Below are 22,338 nucleotides of genomic sequence, written 5' to 3'. Positions count from 1 at the left end.
TTCCAAGATATTGATTGGAAGCTCCGCTTCTGTCGGCGTCCACCTGCCCTGGAACAAGTGTGGACCCAAAACTGCTCCCCAGCCCCGAAGACTGGCATCCGTTGTCAACAGGACCCAATTTGGAACCCAGAACGGACGTCCCTTGCTGAGATGGGACGTCTGTAACCACAAGGCAAGGGACAGGTGAACCTCCGGGGTGAGCACAATCGTCTGGGACTTCAGAGACTGAGGCAGCCCGTTCCACTTTGACAGGATCAGGTGCTGCAGAGGTCTGGAGTGAAACTGGGCATATTCCACCATGTCGAATATCGACACCATGGAGCCCAGTAACCTCATCGCCGAGTGTAGAGACACCCGGCGGCTGTGCAGACAACTGCGCACCCTCGACTGTAAAGCAGAGATCTTTTCCCCCGTCATGAAGATCCTTTGCTGTTCCGAGTCCAATAATGCTCCGAGGTGCAGAATCCGCCGAGACGGGATTAGAGTGGACTTCTGCCAGTTGATTAGCCAGCCGTGCCGTTGCAGTAGTGCAATGGTCAGGTCCAAGTGGCGTAGAAGGAGCTCTGGAGAACCCGCCACCAATAAAAGGTCGTCCAAGTACGGCAACATGCGGACTCCCTGCAGCCGCAGAGAAGCCGCCATGACCGCCATCACCTTGGTGAACACACATGGTGCTGTCGCCAGGCCAAAAGGTAACGCCCGAAACTGGAAGTGGTCGCTGCGGATTGCAAACCTGAGGAACTGTTGATGGCGCAAAAGAATAGGGACATGCAGGTAAGCGTCCTGTATGTCAAATGACACCATGTAGTCCCCAGGTTCCTGCGCCAGAATGATGGACCGTAGGGTCTCCATCCGAAACTTCGGTACCCGCAAAGACTTGTTGAGAGCTTTGAGGTTGAGAATCGGACGATACGACCCATTGGGTTTCTGTACCAAAAAAAGATTTGAATAGAAACCCTGGCCCCTCTGGGAGAATGGAACAGGCACTATAACTCCAGCCTGGAGCATAGTGTGCAATACCTTCCGCAGCTCCGTAGCCTTGTTCCAGTCTGATGGTAGACCCATGGTGAAGAATCGAGCCGGGGGTCTGTGCCGGAAAGAGAGGGCGTACCCGTGGGAGACCACCTCGAGAACCCAAGTGTCTGTCGTAGTGACCGACCAACACTGGGCGAACTGCAGCAGGCGGCCTCCCACTTTGGGATCCCCCAAAGGGAGGCCTGGACCGTCAGGCCGCAGGCTTGTCATCTGGCTTAGGGACCGGACGTCTGGTACTCCATGCCTGCTTCCGGGGCTTGGCCGATTTCTTAGGGCCAGCCTGTCGAGGAAAAGACTGTGGTTTGGGCCTGCCCTGGGCCCTATAAGACCGAAAGGACAATGGTCCAGAACCAGAAGGAGCAGCGGCCTACGGGAGACAAGCCGATTTGGCTGCCGCCAGCGTGGCCACAATCTTGTCCAGATCCGGACCGAAGAGAACTTCTCCGGTAAATGGCAACACCTCCAAACCCTTCTTGGAATCTGCGTCCGCCTTGCAGGATCGCAGCCACAAGGTGCGATGAGCAGCCACCGCTGCTGAAGAAATTCTAGACACCAGAGTACCAATGTCCAAGGCCGCCTCGTTGATATAAGTGGCCGAATCACTGTTCGGCCGGACAGTCGGAATCAAAAGACGCCTCTAATGAATCCGCCCAGCGCTCCATCGCTCTGGCAACCCAGCAAATAGTCATAGCTGGCCGTGCTGCCCCCCCCGCAAGGGAATAAGCAGACTTCAGGCAGATCTCCACCTTGTGGTCGGTAGCATCCTTAAGGGAGGACATGGATGGCATCGGCAATGTGGCACTACGGACAAGACGGGTCACGTGAGAATCCACCTGTGGAGGGGATTCCCACTTTGCAAAATAATTATCCGCGAACGGATAAGCCACTGCCAGGCGCCTCTGCGGCTGGTATCTTTTGCCAGGCTGTTTCCACTCCGCCTCTAAATGGTCCACTAACTGACCCAAAAGAGGAAAGACTGTGGCATTGCCCTTCACATCTTTAAAAAAGGCATATTTGGATTTAGCCGCTGCGGAAACTTCGTCCTCAATCACCAAGGCTGTGCGGACTGCCTGAATAAGTCCAGGAATATATACCTTGGACTTAGCGTCAGCGTCCTTAGTATGGAGAGGTTCCTGATCGTAAGGATCCAGAATCTCCCCATCATCAGACGTCCCCTCGTCATCCTCATTAGGAGCCGACAGAGACGCCACCGGCCGTCTATGTGGCCGCATCACAGACTCCCCTTGCAACACATCTGACAAGTGCTGTACAGAACTCGTCAGGGAGTTAACCCACGCCGGCTCCTGAGAAACCGGGAGCGGGGAAATAGGGAGACTGTGGGGTACCACCAATTGTCGTGGGAAACCCTGCATGGGTGACGACACCACTGACTGCTGGGATAAACCCATCGGCGTAAACGCGGGCTGCGGAGCTAACTGGCCCACTAAGGTTGTAAGCGCCTGAGCGAAACAAGCCCAGGGCGGCTCCTGTACCGGTGCTGTAACCGTAATAGGCCGCGCCATAGACAAACACTGCCGGCAGAGGCCCTCCGCGCTACCCTCCCCCTCCGCTAACGGTACCTTACACGTAGTACACTGTAGGCGGAGAGGAAAATCACTTTCAGACATGATGGCACCAAGTATGTGACCCCTCTCACCAATTATATATTAAATAAGCGAGAGACCACCCTGCAGCACCGCACCGCAAGGGCTTAGCAGAAAGGACAGGGACAGTAATAAAGCTGACAGTTAGAAGAAAAGTTACAGGCAGCAGCGCTAGCACAGTCACATACAATGCAAAGAAAAATCAATTCCTGCACTAACAGCGCTGATCACTCAACTACGCAGACACAGGGCCTGGTAGGACACAGCGCAGCATAAACAGACCTGACCCAAATCGGAGGAGAGGTATGTGGGGGGACCCAGACCACGATGCTTCCGTCCAGCGCTTTCAGCAGCGTTCACCATGCGTTGGAAAGATGGCCGCCGAGGAGCAGAGAGGAGGCTGGCATGGGGGAGGAGCGCTGCTACAGGACCAGTCGGCAGTGTGCAGAGAGGGCTGTGTGCAGCGGGGGAGGCGCCGGCTGTGAGACAGGGAAGGCGCGCTCCCCTGGCATGCATTTAACCCCCGGGACGCCGCAGCGCTACCGCTCTGCTGCGGTCCGCTGTCCCGGGGGTAGTGGAAGCGCAGGTTCAGTACCTGGCTCCACGCTGCAGCCAGTCCCCAGGGAGCCCCCTGCCTGGGGACTCTGGACTATGTAACAGCGGGGACCCACCACGGGACCCCGCTGCTTACCTGCTGTCCCCCTTTAATCCGGCCATGGTCCGGAACATCTGGGGTCACCGCTAGCTGTGACCCCAGATGCTCACCAGCATCCCCAGATCGGTACCGGCGTTCTGGTACCGGCGGGGGTGTAGGGAAGACAGCATGAACGTCAGGACTGACTGTCCATGCTGTTCATCCAGATGTGCAGCCACAGCTGCATGAAGAAAAAGCTTCAGGGGCTCTTCTAGCCCCCTCTCCAACAGGTGCACCCGACTCCGGCCGGGCTCCAAACGAAACTGAGGTGCCTTGGCTCGGGGGCGGGGTATAGGAGGGGGACCCTAGTGCATCCTGGGAGGCTGAAAGCTTAACTCTATGGTGCCCGATGACTGACGTCACACCTATACCCCAAGGTATCCTGTGGATACACTATGGACCCTGAAGTAGAAAAGGAATTTAGGGGAAAAAGCTAGTTTAACTTTAACTAAAGCCCTCTTCCCCTGCTTCTGCCGCCTTTCTCTCCATGGATGTCGCTTCCAGCTATAAGCACTTGCCAGGCCAGGCCACAACTGCGACCCCCATACCTTGTCCGGTGCTCATTTCTGCCACTGTTGTGGCTATAATTATACCCGCCAACGCTAGATTCCAGCCGCTGCCACGGCTGCTTTGCAGTCTCCATACGCTCAAAGCGCTCCTGCAGCCCCCAGTCCTGGGACAAATGCAGTGCTGCTTGTACTTCTATGTCCACCAGTGTCTGTGTCCACAGCCGCTGCGCACGAGTGCACTGCCATCCTTCTAATATCCTCCTAATGGAAGCTGAATGACAGCGGAAATGGTGGACAGCCGCCGAGGGAGCAATCGAGCCCGCTGCAGACATGACCGCCAAGCTCTACGCAGAGGAGAAAGGCCAACCGCTAACATAGATGCAGCCGGACCGACTCCCCGACTGGATGCCAACTCCGCAACCTACCTGGAGAGAGGGGTCCTAAGACTGCTATCCTTCCGCATGCCCCTACCAGATCCAGCCACCACAAAGGGATCAACTACATTAGCATGGGCCCCATCACCTAGTGCAACAGGCACTGTCACTGCCTCACTGGAGTGTGCTACAGCTGAGAGCCTATGAACAGAAACCCTCCTCCTGACCCCTAATACATATGGGGCAGTGTGGGGGCACTATGGAGGGCTGCCCACTGCACCTTGAGCGTGCAGCAGCAGTGTCCTGTATAAAAATGGCTGCCACGACTCGCTCCAAAGCCACACACCCCCCATGGCCTGAGTCGCGGGCGAGCGACTGCCCGCGACCAGACCTCACAGTACACCGATCAGCATCAGCAGCTACTGCTGCACACCGCTGATCCACTAAACTAGATGCAGAGCCAGCATCAACAGGCTCAGCCGTGGCTCCATCTGACTGCACTGCACCTGCCGCAGCCCCAGGTCTATCTCAGACCGGGGCATGCTGGCCGCGCCAGGCACTAGATAGGGAGGCAAAAACGGTGGAGAACGCCGCCCGCCTCCCATCTGAGACAGAAGCAGGGTCGACGTCCACATCCGCAGCTGCAGCCCTGCCCACATGAGTATGCCTGGTCAGAAGGTGATAGTCTGTGAAATTCACATTTTACCAGCTAACATAGTAAGGAAGATGAGGTGCAGCTAAACTAGTAATTACAGTGTAGCACCTAAGTTACACCCAGCGTGAGTTTTAGAAAGAATGAGCGGTTGGTGTGGCCGAAGCACTGCACAGATCAGTATGTTCTGCGCAGGCTTTGTTGTGTAAAGCAGTAACTAAATGGTTAATCTTAAAAAAAATGCATGTGGTCCTTGCCCCAAATCAATAATCAGCCCTGGACCTCTCAGTTTAGGCTGGTACAAAATTCGGGGAAAAACTGCGTAGGGTTCCTGATATTTTCTGATAACCAGCACCAGGCTCAACCAGTCTGGAGTGCAATGCCATTGCAGGGGGACACACAGCATGGGGTCCCCCTGCCATCACATTAACCAGCACCAAACTCATCAGCCCAGGGCTGGAATTCCTTCGGAAAGCCGGTCCCCCCACCAAAGGAACAACCAGCCCTGGGCATAGCCAGTCAGTAAGTTCCTGGTGGCACCTGTAGTCCCACTGTAAAGAAAAAATTAAATAATGACAGGATGTGGACACCATAGGTAGAAGTTTCTTAGTAAATTTACCCCCTAGCTCCAATCCATGTCCCCATTTAAAAAAAATAATCTGTATCGGTAGAAATTTAAAAAACAACACACATGTCATATAGCTATCATGTGCAACTGTGGAAAGATATTTACGAATCGTCCTATGTGTGTTGGATCAATATTAGTCTAGTTGCAATAATGGGAAATTGAATATTTAGTTGACCATTTTGTATTTAAAAAAAAGTACTATCTAAGGGGTTGCTTTTAAGTAGACATGCTGTTCCCAAATCTGTGGACTTTGGCTGCCATTTTCCTAGTGCCTGAATCTTGCACATTGGAAGAGCTGAAGATAGTGACTTAGTAATAGGGTGGGAACTAGTAATAGAGTACACCAGTGAATGAGATTGAAATGTTTTGCTAAAGAGAGATGTTAAACCAATGATAATACAGGGGCATATCTGGGAGGGGGCAGATGGGGCATATGCCCTAGGTGAAAGAGGGAGGGAAGCATCAGTAGATGATCCAGAGTTGTAGGTGCGATGTCAGAGAGCTGGCTAGCCTTCATGGACCGTGCTCTGCAGCAATTGGCTGCATGGCCCCGCCTCTTTGTCACTGAGCGCAGCAGCTTTGCCTACCTGACAGGCTGTTGCTGCTGCCTGGGGGGCGTGATGAGTCCTTGCCCCAGGTGTCAGAAAGGCTAGCTTCACCCTTGGGTAACATCATGGTTCCCCTTCAGCAACACAAACAGAATATGCTTGCTATCTTGCAGAGTAATAAATCTGGGCAGCTTGTGTGTTAATCATCCTAACTCATACTAATCGATGCAGTGTTCTCCCCAGGCTGATTTCTGCGGGCGCATCGCCCGGCAGAAACAGGCTGCCGTCTGGCACTTCCCCCCGCCTCTATGCACGGCAACCCCTGTCACCCTCAACATGTCCTTGTTGACCCGGGACTTGCTGTGTCTGTACAGTGAGTGGCTGTACAGCACGGGAGTGGCTTTAACACTGCATGTGACTCACACATACCTTGCAGTGTCGCTCTCCTGTATGTGATTCCCGCCTGAAGTTCTGTTGCTCTCAGGGCCGAAGGCTGGGTGGCACTTAACTGCTGCTGCTCCTGGGTTGCAGCTGGATAGCTCTCCTGTCCCCCGGTCTGGACTCCGGTCTCACTCCCTCTGTGCCTCTTCTTCCCGCCCCCTCAAATTACTGCTCCTGGCTCCCGCTGGAGTGCGGGCTGCTGCTGAGTGGAACTCCGGTCCCTGCTCCCAACCACATCTCCCTCTGTGCCTATCCTTCCTTGCTCCTGAAACACGTCTATGCAGCTCTACTGACTGGTTACAGAAGCATATGGTGAGCAATACATCCAGGTTGCCCACGTGTGTGTGTTTTCCAGTGGGGACCTATGTTTGTATGTATTCCAATGGGGGCTTATTTGTGTTTGTGTGTGTGTGTGTGTGTGTGTGTGTGTGTGTGTGCGTGTGTGTGTGTGTTTTTATGTGAATCATATGGGGGGGAATTCAATGTGCATAATGTGTAAGGGGCATTACTGGGTGGCATAATGTATAAGAGACACTACTACAGCATGGCATAATGGGTTATAAGGGGCACTACTATTGTGTGGCGTAATGTGTATAAGGGGTATTACGGTGTGGTACACTACACTGATGAAAAGGGTCATACCCCTTTTCCCAGCACGTTCATAATTGCGAAGGCCCCCACCCGGCTACTTCTTGATGCCACCTGGCTGGAAAAAATTTCTGGGGAGAACACTGCGATGTAGTAGCAATACCCCCTTCCTGCCCCCCTATGGTCAGCATGCGCCTACTACCATGTATGGCCATGAGATCAGACAGATAACCTCACATGCGGCTGGCTGCAATCCCTTTAATCGCAGTGCACACTCTACTTCATGGGCCCCTACCATTTCATTCCCCCAGTGGGCCCCTGATGAACCAGTCTAACATTGTGTGGCGTTCACAAGAATGTTCTCTGTATTGAGTGACCTTTAAAAGAATTCTCTCTGTATTGTGGAGCTTTTACATGAATGCCTTTGGTGTTGTGCTGCATTGACAAGAATGCTATCTCTATTGCTTGGTATTGCTAAGACTGCTCTCTGTATTCTGAGGTGCTAAATACAGTACTACTCTGACGGGGCTGTTCAAAGTATTTGATTATAGTTCTGTTCTATGACATATAATGTTTATTATATTCTATTGGCTATATATAACCACACCTACATTCAACAAAACATTACTGCACGTTTTCATAAAAGCCCATTTTTCTGTTGATATTTTATTGGTAGGAGAACATGGGTCTCTCTCTGGGCTTTGCCTCCCAGGCAAAAGTTGCCAGCCCTCATCTGGTTAGAGGACTCTGTAACTTTTATTTTGTCCATCTGTTTGTATGGATTGTCACCGTGAAATATTAAAATAAAATATATGTGGCTGTGTGCTAAATGGTCAGGAAAATATAGTTCTCAAATGAAGCATTAAAATCCAGAATGTGAAATGTACATACAGTACATCTGCAGTGCTGGAGTGACAGCTGTGGCTACAGCTATATTACAGAGCGTTAACTCTGCCAGAAATTGAAGCAGTGCTGTTGGCGTTTGAGTTGTGAGAGGATAATCTTAGAGGAGTTTAGTCATTAGAGGTGTCAGGACTGAATAAGACAGGCTGTCATGCCTTTTATTGTACCCTTATGGCCACTCTTCAGAGATATTGGAAAATCCTGACTTTTCAAGAGCATATAGGAGCCATTGCATGTAATGGGTCCCGTGTTGTGACTGGTGTGTTAGGTTGATAGATATATGACAAGAGCAAGGATATTGAGGAGGAAACATTTGAGCAATTTATATTTGTGTGTTTCTTCTTTCACTGAACATCCATTACATACAACAAGGGTAGAAGGTGATTTGTTTGTAAAGGCACGTGTCAAACCACAACATATATTATATAACATATATGTTATTTCATAAACGTGAAACCGAAAGATTGCATAAGAAAAGAGGTGTGTTAAACCTCTAGGATGGGGGCCGGCATGTATGCAAATTACTGTTTAGAGTTAGCCTATCGTTAGCAGGGGCGGGTTTTCAATAGAGACATTATATAAGGAGCTAGAAGTGAGGGCCAAAGCCTCTTTGTTCCAGATTGTGGTCAGTGTCAGAGTTGGTCAGTGATAGTCTGTACCTTATATTGGTCTGTTAATTCTTTTCTTTTTTATTTTCATCACTAGATTCTCTTCCCTTCTTATCCCTGCCCCTATTTTCTACATTTAACACTTTGCTTTCCCTCACTTTCCTGGCTCTATATAAATAAATAGCAGCACATTATTGTCCCTTTACCTGGCCCTGTCCACCCTCGCTTTTGTCATTAGCCATGCCCCGTCCCCGCCGCTCTGCGCCCCTCCCTGCCCGCTTCCTCCAGACTGACCTGAACACTGGCTCACGCCAGCGGCGTGGGGCGGCCCCTGCTGCGGACGCGGCGGGTGCTTCTCCAGGCGCCGATACGGAGCGGGGCCTGCGCAGGCGTGGAGGAGCAGCCTCCGTCGCGGATGCGGCGGATCCTGTCTCCGGCGCCAATCATGCTGGGCGTCGCGGGGTGGCCCCTGCCATGTGTGCGGCGGGTGGTGCCTCCGGCGACGCTGCTATGCAGGCGCGGGGTTCAGGCCGGCGCCCGGCTCTGCTGACTCCGGGCGCGGCCAGAGCTCCCGCGATCACTGCGGCTGGTAGCGGGCGGGAGCGCGCCGCGACACCTACACGCGGGCGCGCTCTCCCATCCGGCGGCCAGGTCACAGCCTCCGCTAAAAGGCGGAGGTCCCGGCGGGGCCATAGAGCCCCATCTAGGAGCAGCCAAGGCCATGCTAGTGTCCCCATGGTCCTTCCCGTTCCCCGCTCACGGCGGGGCGCCCGCCATGTTAGTGAGCGGGGGGCGGGGCTTAGCCATTACAGCCATTCCACATCCAGTCTGTCCCCTGCTCATGTTCCCAGGGCTGGGGCTCAGAATTCTAGTACCAGTAATAGGGTGCAATCCCCTGCATCTGTGAGTGTTGCCACCCCTCCCCCTTTTGCTGCGCAGCCAGATCCCTCAGCCATCGCATCTGCTTTGTCAACCCTGGCGGCTGTGCTTGCCCCATTTTTGGCAGCTCCGCCGGCAGGCTCGTTGCCTACTCAAACCATCGCGCCTGCTAACGTCAATCCTGTAGGGGCGCAGGGGGGGTCAGAGGTAGAGCAGCTGGCGCAAGCATTGAGAGCCATTGCTCCTAGCTTGGCCCAGCATAGCGTGGGCACTAGTGCGCCCTCAGTTCCGATCACTCAAGACTCGAGGCGTGGCAATATGGATGCTAGGTTGCCTGCCGCAGAGGTGGCGGCCGGTGTTTTTCCTTCTTTTTCAGATGACGTGGTCGAAGAAGGAGAGCTGGTTGACGAGGATGTCGGGGAGGGGCGGTCTGGATTTTCCTCTGATACCATGACATCGGAGGGTTCAGGTGGGTCTTTCTCAGACTCTAGTTCCTTGACGTCTTCTTTTGCTTCCTCTATATCTAACGCGGACAGCGCGGGCAGAGCGCGCAAGAGAGCAGCTAAATATGTAAAATTGGAGGCAAAGCGTCGCTCAAGGCGTAAGCATAGCACCCATAAGCGCAAGCCAATACCCGTTTAAGGCGGCTAGGGCAAAGGGTGGTATAGGTTTGGAAGCTTTCAAATCTTACAATAATTGGTTGGCCGGTTTTTGCATTTTTTCGGCTTGTTATTTGGAGACGCGCCCAGAGGAGCACCTGAACATCATTAGGTACCTCCATTTAGTTCATAGCATGCAGTTGTCCTCCAGGGGCATGGCTTGGCGAGCGTACGACGAAGAATTCCGTCGCAAGCAGGACGGCAGACGGGTGATGGATCTAGGCTGGAAGGACGTAGAGGTTTGGCTCGAGGTCACGCAGCCTTTGCGTCCTGCGTTTGAAGCGTACAACGTGAATAATCAGCTAGTTCAGGTCGTCAGGGCCAGCAGCAGGCGTCCGGTGGAAAATGTTTCGCTTTTAATAATTCCACTTGTACGCAGGGTCGGAAATGTCGTTTTCGTCACCTCTGCTTGCGATGTAGTGGCAGCCACCCAGTTGCCAAGTGCTTCAAGGCGGGTGCTCAGCAACAGCCTGCTCAGCCGCCAAAAGGCGCTGGTTCTAAGTAAAGCTTCATCCCCCGTCTGCGTTGCCGCAATGGCAAAATGGTTGCGTTGGTACCCTGTTCTCCGGGACGCGGAATTTTTGTTAAAAGGTTTCAGCTTTGGTTTCCAGTTACCTATTTGCAGAGAGGTTGACACAGGTTCGCCTAGGAATTTGAAATCTGCGTTCGAGTTGCCTCACATTCTTAGGGAGAAAGTGGCTAGCGAGGTTACTTTAGGACGCATGGCAGGGCCTTTTGCAGAACCTCCCATAAGGGATCTTGTGATTTCCCCGGTGGGAGTGGTCCCCAAGAAGATTCCAGGAAAGTACAGGCTTATTCAACATCTGTCTTATCCTCCAGGCTCATCAGTAAATGATGCCATACCAGTTGAGGTTTCCTCGGTGGTGTACCAGTCGTTTGACGATGCTTTGAACGTAGTTAGGTTTTATGGTCCAGGCGCGCTGATGGCTAAGATAGATGTTGAATCGGCTTTTTGTCTGCTTCCCTTACACCCAGAGTCATTCCGGTTTATGGGCTTTCGCTTGGACGGCGAATATTACATAGACAAGTGCTTGCCTATGGGATGTTCGGTGTCATGCGCATATTTTGAGCGATTTAGCACCTTCTTGCACTGGTGCGTGGAATTTTCTTGCGGAGGTCATGGGATAGCCCACTATCTCGATGACTTCTTGTGCGTCGGCCCTTCTGGTTCAGATAGATATAGTTATTTGTTGTTTTCTTTGCAAGCGCTGTTTTTTCATTTTGGAGTCCCAGTTGCTGCGGACAAAACTGAGGGCCCTGCCTCTTGCTTGTCATTCCTGGGTATCGAGATCGATACCTCGGCGGGCGCCTGTCGCCTTCCCCTCGATAAGGTGCCATAGAGGAGTGCACGGCTTCCAATAAAATTACCCTGCGGCAGGCGCAATCTCTCCTGGGCCTGTTGAACTTTGCCTGTAGGGTCATTCCTATGGGCAGAGTTTTTTCGCGCAAGCTAGAAAGGGCCACGGCTGGAGTCACTAAGCCGAGACATTTACTCCGTTTGTCCTCAGAGATTAAGCGGGACCTCTCTGTCTGGGTCTCGTTTCTGCAGGATTTTAATGGTGTCCGGCTGTGGTTGCCTCCACCCGCGGACAATTTGCAGCTGCAGCTGTTCACCGATGCGGCAGGCGCCACGGGATTCGGTTGCTACCTTGATGGTTCCTGGTGCGTTGGTCATTGGCCAGAGGAATGGGAAGGAAGGGGTTTGACCAGGGACTTGCTCCTTCTCGAACTCTTTCCCATAATGGTTTCCTTAGAAATCTGGAGTGAACGCTTGCGCAATCGCAGCATCGTGATCAGGTGTGACAACCTGGGCGTGGTGCACACGATTAATCGTCAACGCGCGTCTTCCCTGCTGGTTTTGCGTTTGCTTGCGCAGCTGGTGCTGACATGTTTGCGTTTTAACATCATGTTTAAAGCAAGACACGTGCCGGGGGTAGAGAATGGGATAGCTGATGCGTTATCACATTTTCAGTGGGCTAGATTCCGATCTTTGGCCCCTGGTGCTGACGTTGATGCTGTGCTTTGCCCCTCTTATGTTTGGCAGGTGATCGAGCCGGCATGGAGGGCTTAGCAGAGCAGTCTCTAGCCCCCTCCACTTTGCGAGCTTATCGTCAGGCTTGTCATGAATGGGAAGACTATTCCCGTAGCAGCAGGCAGGCAGGTAAGGGTCAGCATCGTGCGATGCTTTCTTTTATTTGGAGTCTCCGTTTGGGGGGTAGATCCAGGGCTTCTGTGGCGCGCTCCTTGGCAGGCATTGCATTTTATGTTAAATTAAAGGGACAACCTGACTTTACTAAAAGCTTTCTGATTGCGAAGGCTTTAAAGGGTTGGGCGCGGGTCTCTCGGCCAGTTGCTGACCGTAGGAAACCTGTGGATGCCCATTTGCTTCCGGCAGTGCTGGGGGCAGTCCCCGAAGTGGCGTTTACCGAGTACGAGGCGATCCTGATCCAACTGGCGTTTTCGGTGGCTTTTCACGGCGCATTGCGCGTATCGGAGTTGGTGGCATCTTCCAAACGGGTTGATGCCACCATGCTCTGCTCGGATATCTCGGTCACTTATCGAGCTTTGCTTTGTAGGATACGGCGGTCAAAGACAGACCAGACTGGTAGGGGTAGGTGGTTCTCGTTGAGTCCGTCTAAGGACGAACGGATCTGCCCTGTGGCGTTAGCGATGCGTTACGCATTGTTACGCCCGGATGTACCTGGTTCATGGCTTATGCACTTGAACAGGACTCCGCTTACCAAATACCAGTTTGGTTGGTTTCTGAAGCGGTGTGTATCGGGTTTAGGCCTCTCACCTCAGGATTTTGGTACGCACTCATTTAGGATCGGCGCCGCAACTTCGGCAGCTGCTGCGGGTTTCTCACCGTCGGAAATTAAGTCACTGGGACGTTGGAAATCGGATAGTTATAAAAGTTACATCCGACCTACTCATTAAGATTGTTTGGAACCATAGGGCAATGTAATATTTTCAATGTTATGTTTTATTGCTTGCCTGGTTTTCTTGTTTTTGTCTCAAGTTCCGTCTCGTCTTGTCTCGTCTGTTACCCCTGTCTACCCTACTCGGGATTAGCTACTCGCCATTGCTGGCAATGGGAGTCTTGAGGGATTTTACAATTTTTGCCTGATCTGACGGATTCAATTCGGCTAATTTCAAAACATTTAATTAGGTCATAGTCCATCCCTCAGCAGGTTTTTATTTTACCTCTTGCCGAGTTCACATGTTTTTTCCCAATGTCCCCCCACCCATTCTTCCCCTTTGTGTCTTTTTGTTTGTCCTAGCCACTTTAAATAGTAAAGCTGGCAACCAATAGAAACTTTTTCTTTTGGCAGATACTCACTTATTGTTCTTTCAGATCCCACTAATACACCATAAAATTTTATTGTTTTATTACAACTACTAATTTGGTATTTACTGCTTTTCTCCATTTTTAGGTTTGCTCTTTGACACGCAGGACATTTGGGTTATAGGCCATTCTTATATTTTCTGGGCCGCTAGCTTTATGAGTTCAGATCATGCTCCACTTTGTGAACATTCTGCTAGGATCCGTTGGATAGGTTTCAGGGGTATGAGATGGCATTCCTTTTGTCCTAGACTGTTAGAGTACGCAAAAAATTTTGGCAGGCCACGTATTTTGGTGACCCATTTAGGAGGCAACGACTTAGGACAGAGGTCCTCTTTAGCATTGCGACTTGATATAATTAACGATTTGGCGAGGGTGCTATCGGCCTGGCCCTCGTGTACATTACTTTGGTCTTGCATTGTGCCTCGACAGGTCTGGCGTGGGGTTAGGAGTTTTCCCGCTATAGATGAGGCTAGGAAGAAGCTTAACTTTGCAGTAGCCAAATTTGTGATGGCCAATGATGGCCGTGTCATTTACCATAAGGGCATTCAATTTCGTTTTAGTCATTTATATAGGGCTGATGGAGTTCATTTGACAGAAGAAGGTGTGTCATTATTTCTTGTGGATCTTTTTAGGGTGTTGGCGTTATTGGGGTAGTCCTTGGTATGGTGGCGGTGCGGCGGTTTTTCTAAGCAGAACCTTGCTGTGGCGGGAAAGAACGGCAGTTCACCAGTCCGGGTGCAATTATGAGTTAAGGGCGTTCCCTTCGTTGACTGGTAGTTGGCTGTACCAACCTAACGGGGGGCAGTATCATCACCTAAACGGGTGGGTAGTCAAGTTAGAGGGTGAGCGTTACCTTTTGTGTTTGACATGGTTTACATGGTTATGTGTATGCACTCTGGGCGATCTACGCCTGCTATGTCTTTTGTTGTTTGTGTGTGGGCATAGCAGATCTGGCTGATTTCTGGCCGTCCTTTCTTTGCCACCATACATCCTTAATTAATTTAAGAATTAATAAATAATATTAATTTCTCCAATAAATCGCCATCAAGTTATCTGCCAAATCCACGTCTCAGTGTCTTTATTTTATGTTAGTATGATAAGTGGTTTGCACACATGACAACACCTCATCCGATAGAAGGTTTAGTGAAACCGAAAGATTGCATAAGAAAAGAGGTGTGTTAAACCTCTAGGATGGGGGCCGGCATGTATGCAAATTACTGTTTAGAGTTAGCCTATCGTTAGCAGGGGCGGGTTTTCAATAGAGACATTATATAAGGAGCTAGAAGTCAGGGCCAAAGCCTCTTTGTTCCAGATTGCCCACCCTCCCTTCCCTTTGCAATTATTGGCAGGTTGTTGTAGTTAATTATGTAGTGGCGGAAAGAACGGCAGTTCACCAGTCCGGGTGCAATTATGAGTTAAGGGCGTTCCCTTCGTTGACTGGTAGTTGGCTGTACCAACCTAACGGGGGGCAGTATCATCACCTAAACTGGTGGGTAGTCAAGTTAGAGGGTGAGCGTTACCTTTTGTGTTTGACATGGTTTACATGGTTATGTGTATGCACTCTGGGCGATCTACGCCTGCTATGTCTTTTGTTGTTTGTGTGTGGGCATAGCAGATCTGGCTGATTTCTGGCCGTCCTTTCTTTGCCACCATACATCCTTAATTAATTTATGAATTAATAAATAATATTAATTTCTCCAATAAATCGCCATCAAGTTATCTGCCAAATCCACGTCTCGGTGTCTTTATTTTATGTTAGTATGATAAGTGGTTTGCACACATGACAACACCTCATCCGATAGAAGGTTTAGTAAAACCGAAAGATTGCATAAGAAAAGAGGTGTGTTAAACCTCTAGGATGGGGGCCGGCATGTATGCAAATTACTGTTTAGAGTTAGCCTATCGTTAGCAGGGGCGGGTTTTCAATAGAGACATTATATAAGGAGCTAGAAGTGAGGGCCAAAGCCTCTTTGTTCCAGATTGTGGTCAGTGTCAGAGTTGGTCAGTGATAGTCTGTACCTTATATTGGTCTGTTAATTCTTTTCTTTTTTATTTTCATCACTAGATTCTCTTCCCTTCTTATCCCTGCCCCTATTTTCTACATTTAACACTTTGCTTTCCCTCACTTTCCTGGCTCTATATAAATAAATAGCAGCACATTATTGTCCCTTTACCTGGCCCTGTCCACCCTCGCTTTTGTCATTAGCCATGCCCCGTCCCCGCCGCTCTGCGCCCCCCCTGCCCGCTTCCTCCAGACTGACCTGAACACTGGCTCACGCCAGCGGCGTGGGGCGGCCCCTGCTGCGGATGCGGCGGGTGCTTCTCCAGGCGCCGCTACGGAGCGGGGCCTGCGCAGGCGTGGAGGAGCAGCCTCCGTCGCGGATGCGGCGGATCCTGTCTCCGGCGCCAATCATGCTGGGCGTCGCGGGGTGGCCCCTGCCGTGTGTGCGGCGGGTGGTGCCTCCGGCGACGCTGCTATGCAGGCGCGGGGTTCAGGCCGGCACCCGGCTCTGCTGACTCCAGGCGCGGCCGGAGCTCCCGCGATCACTGCGGCTGGTAGCGGGCGGGAGCGCGCCGCGACACCTACACGCGGGCGCGCTCTCCCATCCGGCGGCCAGGTCACAGCCTCCGCTAAAAGGCGGAGTTCCCGGCGGGGCCATAGAGCCCCATCTAGGAGCAGCCAAGGCCATGCTAGTGTCCCCATGGTCCTTCCCGTTCCCCGCTCACGGCGGGGCGCCCGCCATGTTAGTGAGCGGGGGGCGGGGCTTAGCCATTACAGCCATTCCACATCCAGTCTGTCCCCTGCTCATGTTCCCAGGGCTGGGGCTCAGAATTCTAGTACCAGTAATAGGGTGCAATCCCCTGCATCTGTGAGTGTTGCCACCCCTCCCCCTTTTGCTGCGCAGCCAGATCCCTCAGCCATCGCATCTGCTTTGTCAACCCTGGCGGCTGTGCTTGCCCCATTTTTGGCAGCTCCGCCGGCAGGCTCGTTGCCTACTCAAACCGTCGCGCCTGCTAACGTCAATCCTGTAGGGGCGCAGGGGGGGTCAGAGGTAGAGCAGCTGGCGCAAGCATTGAGAGCCATTGCTCCTAGCTTGGCCCAGCATAGCGTGGGCACTAGTGCGCCCTCAGTTCCGATCACTCAAGACTCGAGGCGTGGCAATATGGATGCTAGGTTGCCTGCCGCAGAGGTGGCGGCCGGTGTTTTTCCTTCTTTTTCAGATGACGTGGTCGAAGAAGGAGAGCTGGTTGACGAGGATGTCGGGGAGGGGCGGTCTGGATTTTCCTCTGATACCATGACATCGGAGGGTTCAGGTGGGTCTTTCTCAGACTCTAGTTCCTTGACGTCTTCTTTTGCTTCCTCTATATCTAACGCGGACAGCGCGGGCAGAGCGCGCAAGAGAGCAGCTAAATATGCAAAATTGGAGGCAAAGCGTCGCTCAAGGCGTAAGCATAGCACCCATAAGCGCAAGCCAATAGAGAAGGGTTTAGAAGGTTCTGCAGGGGTACATTGTGACAACACCGCTGTATTGCGAGGTTTAAAAGCGACTTGCCACAGTAAGATCCGCAAAGGTGACTATGTGGATATTTTTGCACTTACGGAAAAAGCTAAGAAGGCGTTTAAGGCAGCTAGGGCAAAGGGTGGTATAGGTTTGGAAGCTTTCAAATCTTACAATAATTGGTTGGCCGGTTTTTGCATTTTTTCGGCTTGTTATTTGGAGACGCGCCCAGAGGAGCACCTGAACGTCATTAGGTACCTCCATTTAGTTCATAGCATGCAGTTGTCCTCCAGGGGCATGGCTTGGCGAGCGTACGACGAAGAATTCCGTCGCAAGCAGGACGGCAGACGGGTGATGGATCTAGGCTGGAAGGACGTAGAGGTTTGGCTCGAGGTCACGCAGCCTTTGCGTCCTGCGTTTGAAGCGTACAGCGTGAATAATCAGCTAGTTCAGGTCGTCAGGGCCAGCAGCAGGCGGCCGGTGGAAAATGTTTCGCTTTTAATAATTCCACTTGTACGCAGGGTCGGAAATGTCGTTTTCGTCACCTCTGCTTGCAATGTAGTGGCAGCCACCCAGTTGCCAAGTGCTTCAAGGCGGGTGCTCAGCAACAGCCTGCTCAGCCGCCAAAAGGCGCTGGTTCTAAGTAAAGCTTCATCCCCCGTCTGCGTTGCCGCAATGGCAAAATGGTTGCGTTGGTACCCTGTTCTCCGGGACGCGGAATTTTTGTTAAAAGGTTTCAGCTTTGGTTTCCAGTTACCTATTTGCAGAGAGGTTGACACAGGTTCGCCTAGGAATTTGAAATCTGCGTTCGAGTTGCCTCACATTCTTAGGGAGAAAGTGGCTAGCGAGGTTACCTTAGGACGCATGGCAGGGCCTTTTGCAGAACCTCCCATAAGGGATCTTGTGATTTCCCCGGTGGAAGTGGTCCCCAAGAATATTCCAGGAAAGTACAGGCTTATTCAACATCTGTCTTATCCTCCAGGCTCATCAGTAAATGATGCCATACCAGTTGAGGTTTCCTCGGTGGTGTACCAGTCGTTTGACGATGCTTTGAACGTAGTTAGGTTTTATGGTCCAGGCGCGCTGATGGCTAAGATAGATGTTGAATCGGCTTTTCGTCTGCTTCCCTTACACCCAGAGTCATTCCGGTTTATGGGCTTTCGCTTGGATGGCGAATATTACATAGACAAGTGCTTGCCTATGGGATGTTCGGTGTCATGCGCATATTTTGAGCGATTTAGCACCTTCTTGCACTGGTGCGTGGAATTTTCTCTCGGAGGTCATGGGATAGCCCACTATCTCGATGACTTCTTGTGCGTCGGCCCTTCTGGTTCAGATAGATGTAGTTATTTGTTGTTTTCTTTGCAAGCGCTGTTTTTTCATTTTGGAGTCCCAGTTGCTGCGGACAAAACTGAGGGCCCTGCCTCTTGCTTGTCATTCCTGGGTATCGAGATCGATACCTCGGCGGGCGCCTGTCGCCTTCCCCTCGATAAGGTTCACAAATTGCGTAATGCCATAGAGGAGTGCACGGCTTCCAATAAAATTACCCTGCGGAAGGCGCAATCTCTCCTGGGCCTGTTGAACTTTGCCTGTAGGGTCATTCCTATGGGCAGAGTTTTTTCGCGCAAGCTAGAAAGGGCCACGGCTGGAGTCACTAAGCCGAGACATTTACTCCGTTTGTCCTCAGAGATTAAGCGGGACCTCTCTGTCTGGGTCTCGTTTCTGCAGGATTTTAATGGTGTCCGGCTGTGGTTGCCTCCACCCGCGGACAATTTGCAGCTGCAGCTGTTCACCGATGCGGCAGGCGCCACGGGATTCGGTTGCTACCTTGATGGTTCCTGGTGCGTTGGTCATTGGCCAGAGGAATGGGAAGGAAGGGGTTTGACCAGGGACTTGCTCCTTCTCGAACTCTTTCCCATAATGGTTTCCTTAGAAATCTGGAGTGAACGCTTGCGCAATCGCAGCATCGTGATCAGGTGTGACAACCTGGGCGTGGTGCACGTGATTAATCGTCAACGCGCGTCTTCCCTGCTGGTTTTGCGTTTGCTTGCGCAGCTGGTGCTGACATGTTTGCGTTTTAACATCATGTTTAAAGCAAGACACGTGCCGGGGGTAGAGAATGGGATAGCTGATGCGTTATCACGTTTTCAGTGGGCTAGATTCCGATCTTTGGCCCCTGGTGCTGACGTTGATGCTGTGCTTTGCCCCTCTTATGTTGGGCAGGTGATCGAGCCGGCATGGAGGGCTTAGCAGAGCAGTCTCTAGCCCCCTCCACTTTGCGAGCTTATCGTCAGGCTTGGCATGAATGGGAAGACTATTCCCGTAGCAGCAGGCAGGCAGGTAAGGGTCAGCATCGTGCGATGCTTTCTTTTATTTGGAGTCTCCGTTTGGGGGGTAGATCCAGGGCTTCTGTGGCGCGCTCCTTGGCAGGCATTGCATTTTATGTTAAATTAAAGGGACAACCTGACTTTACTAAAAGCTTTCTGATTGCGAAGGCTTTAAAGGGTTGGGCGCGGGTCTCTCGGCCAGTTGCTGACCGTAGGAAACCTGTGGACGCCCATTTGCTTCCGGCAGTGCTGGGGGCAGTCCCCGAAGTGGCGTTTACCGAGTACGAGGCGATCCTGATCCAACTGGCGTTTTCGGTGGCTTTTCACGGCGCATTGCGCGTATCGGAGTTGGTGGCATCTTCCAAACGGGTTGATGCCACCATGCTCTGCTCGGATATCTCGGTCACTCATCGAGCTTTGCTTTGTAGGATACGGCGGTCAAAGACCGACCAGACTGGTAGGGGTAGGTGGTTCTCGTTGAGTCCGTCTAAGGACGAACGGATCTGCCCTGTGGCGTTAGCGATGCGTTACGCATTGTTACGCCCGGATGTACCTGGTTCATGGCTTATGCACTTGAACAGGACTCCGCTTACCAAATACCAGTTTGGTTGGTTTCTGAAGCGGTGTGTATCAGGTTTAGGCCTCTCACCTCAGGATTTTGGTACGCACTCATTTAGGATCGGCGCCGCAACTTCGGCAGCTGCTGCGGGTTTCTCACCGTCGGAAATTAAGTCACTGGGACGTTGGAAATCGGATAGTTATAAAAGTTACATCCGACCTACTCATTAAGATTGTTTGGAACCATAGGGCAATGTAATATTTTCAATGTTATGTTTTATTGCTTGCCTGGTTTTCTTGTTTTTGTCTCAAGTTCCGTCTCGTCTTGTCTCGTCTGTTACCCCTGTCTACCCTACTCGGGATTAGCTACTCGCCATTGCTGGCAATGGGAGTCTTGAGGGATTTTACAATTTTTGCCTGATCTGACGGATTCAATTCGGCTAATTTCAAAACATTTAATTAGGTCATAGTCCATCCCTCAGCAGGTTTTTATTTTACCTCTTGCCGAGTTCACATGTTTTTTCCCAATGTCCCCCCACCCATTCTTCCCCTTTGTGTCTTTTTGTTTGTCCTAGCCACTTTAAATAGTAAAGCTGGCAACCAATAGAAACTTTTTCTTTTGGCAGATACTCACTTATTGTTCTTTCAGATCCCACTAATACACCATAAAATTTTATTGTTTTATTACAACTACTAATTTGGTATTTACTGCTTTTCTCCATTTTTAGGTTTGCTCTTTGACACGCAGGACATTTGGGTTATAGGCCATTCTTATATTTTCTGGGCCGCTAGCTTTATGAGTTCAGATCATGCTCCACTTTGTGAACATTCTGCTAGGATCCGTTGGATAGGTTTCAGGGGTATGAGATGGCATTCCTTTTGTCCTAGACTGTTAGAGTACGCAAAAAATTTTGGCAGGCCACGTATTTTGGTGACCCATTTAGGAGGCAACGACTTAGGACAGAGGTCCTCTTTAGCATTGCGACTTGATATAATTAACGATTTGGCGAGGGTGCTATCGGCCTGGCCCTCGTGTACATTACTTTGGTCTTGCATTGTGCCTCGACAGGTCTGGCGTGGGGTTAGGAGTTTTCCCGCTATAGATGAGGCTAGGAAGAAGCTTAACTTTGCAGTAGCCAAATTTGTGATGGCCAATGATGGCCGTGTCATTTACCATAAGGGCATTCAATTTCGTTTTAGTCATTTATATAGGGCTGATGGAGTTCATTTGACAGAAGAAGGTGTGTCATTATTTCTTGTGGATCTTTTTAGGGTGTTGGCGTTATTGGGGTAGTCCTTGGTATGGTGGCGGTGCGGCGGTTTTCCTAAGCAGAACCTTGCTGTGGCGGGAAAGAACGGCAGTTCACCAGTCCGGGTGCAATTATGAGTTAAGGGCGTTCCCTTCGTTGACTGGTAGTTGGCTGTACCAACCTAACGGGGGGCAGTATCATCACCTAAACGGGTGGGTAGTCAAGTTAGAGGGTGAGCGTTACCTTTTGTGTTTGACATGGTTTACATGGTTATGTGTATGCACTCTGGGGGATCTACGCCTGCTATGTCTTTTGTTGTTTGTGTGTGGGCATAGCAGATCTGGCTGATTTCTGGCCGTCCTTTCTTTGCCACCATACATCCTTAATTAATTTAAGAATTAATAAATAATATTAATTTCTCCAATAAATCGCCATCAAGTTATCTGCCAAATCCACGTCTCAGTGTCTTTATTTTATGTTAGTATGATAAGTGGTTTGCACACATGACAACACCTCATCCGATAGAAGGTTTAGTGAAACCGAAAGATTGCATAAGAAAAGAGGTGTGTTAAACCTCTAGGATGGGGGCCGGCATGTATGCAAATTACTGTTTAGAGTTAGCCTATCGTTAGCAGGGGCGGGTTTTCAATAGAGACATTATATAAGGAGCTAGAAGTGAGGGCCAAAGCCTCTTTGTTCCAGATTGCCCACCCTCCCTTCCCTTTGCAATTATTGGCAGGTTGTTGTAGTTAATTATGTAGTGGCGGAAAGAACGGCAGTTCACCAGTCCGGGTGCAATTATGAGTTAAGGGCGTTCCCTTCGTTGACTGGTAGTTGGCTGTACCAACCTAACGGGGGGCAGTATCATCACCTAAACGGGTGGGTAGTCAAGTTAGAGGGTGAGCGTTACCTTTTGTGTTTGACATGGTTTACATGGTTATGTGTATGCACTCTGGGCGATCTACGCCTGCTATCTTTTGTTGTTTGTGTGTGGGCATAGCAGATCTGGCTGATTTCTGGCCGTCCTTTCTTTGCCACCATACATCCTTAATTAATTTAAGAATTAATAAATACTATTAATTTCTCCAATAAATCGCCATCAAGTTATCTGCCAAATCCACGTCTCAGTGTCTTTATTTTATGTTAGTATGATAAGTGGTTTGCACACATGACAACACCTCATCCGATAGAAGGTTTAGTGAAACCGAAAGATT

General features: G+C 51.0%; 1 protein-coding gene across 1 annotated transcript; it reads left to right on the top strand.

The window, feature by feature from the left end:
* Positions 1-4,129: 4,129 nt before the first annotated feature.
* On the top strand, positions 4,130-21,120 carry LOC148518677 (uncharacterized). The gene is made up of 2 exons (XM_088477463.1): positions 4,130-4,376; positions 19,213-21,120. The coding sequence occupies exons 1-2, from the start codon at positions 4,130-4,132 to the stop codon at positions 20,103-20,105; spliced, it is 1,140 nt and encodes a 379-aa protein (XP_088333589.1). The 3' UTR covers positions 20,106-21,120.
* Positions 21,121-22,338: the final 1,218 nt, after the last annotated feature.

Source organism: Taudactylus pleione, unplaced genomic scaffold (genome assembly GCF_031769625.1).
Source record: "Taudactylus pleione unplaced genomic scaffold, aTauple2 ptg000201l, whole genome shotgun sequence".
NCBI lineage: Eukaryota > Metazoa > Chordata > Amphibia > Anura > Myobatrachidae > Taudactylus > Taudactylus pleione.
This window is presented reverse-complemented; position numbering and strand designations above follow the sequence as displayed.

Coding starts and splice junctions, on each gene's coding strand:
- LOC148518677 (XM_088477463.1), top strand. CDS start 4,130: ATGGTGGACAGCCGCCGAGGGAGCAATCGAGCCCGCTGCAGACATGAC. Junction 4,377..19,212: donor CCCATCACCTAGTGCAACAG/GCACTGTCACTG, acceptor TATGTTGGGCAG/GTGATCGAGCCGGCATGGAG.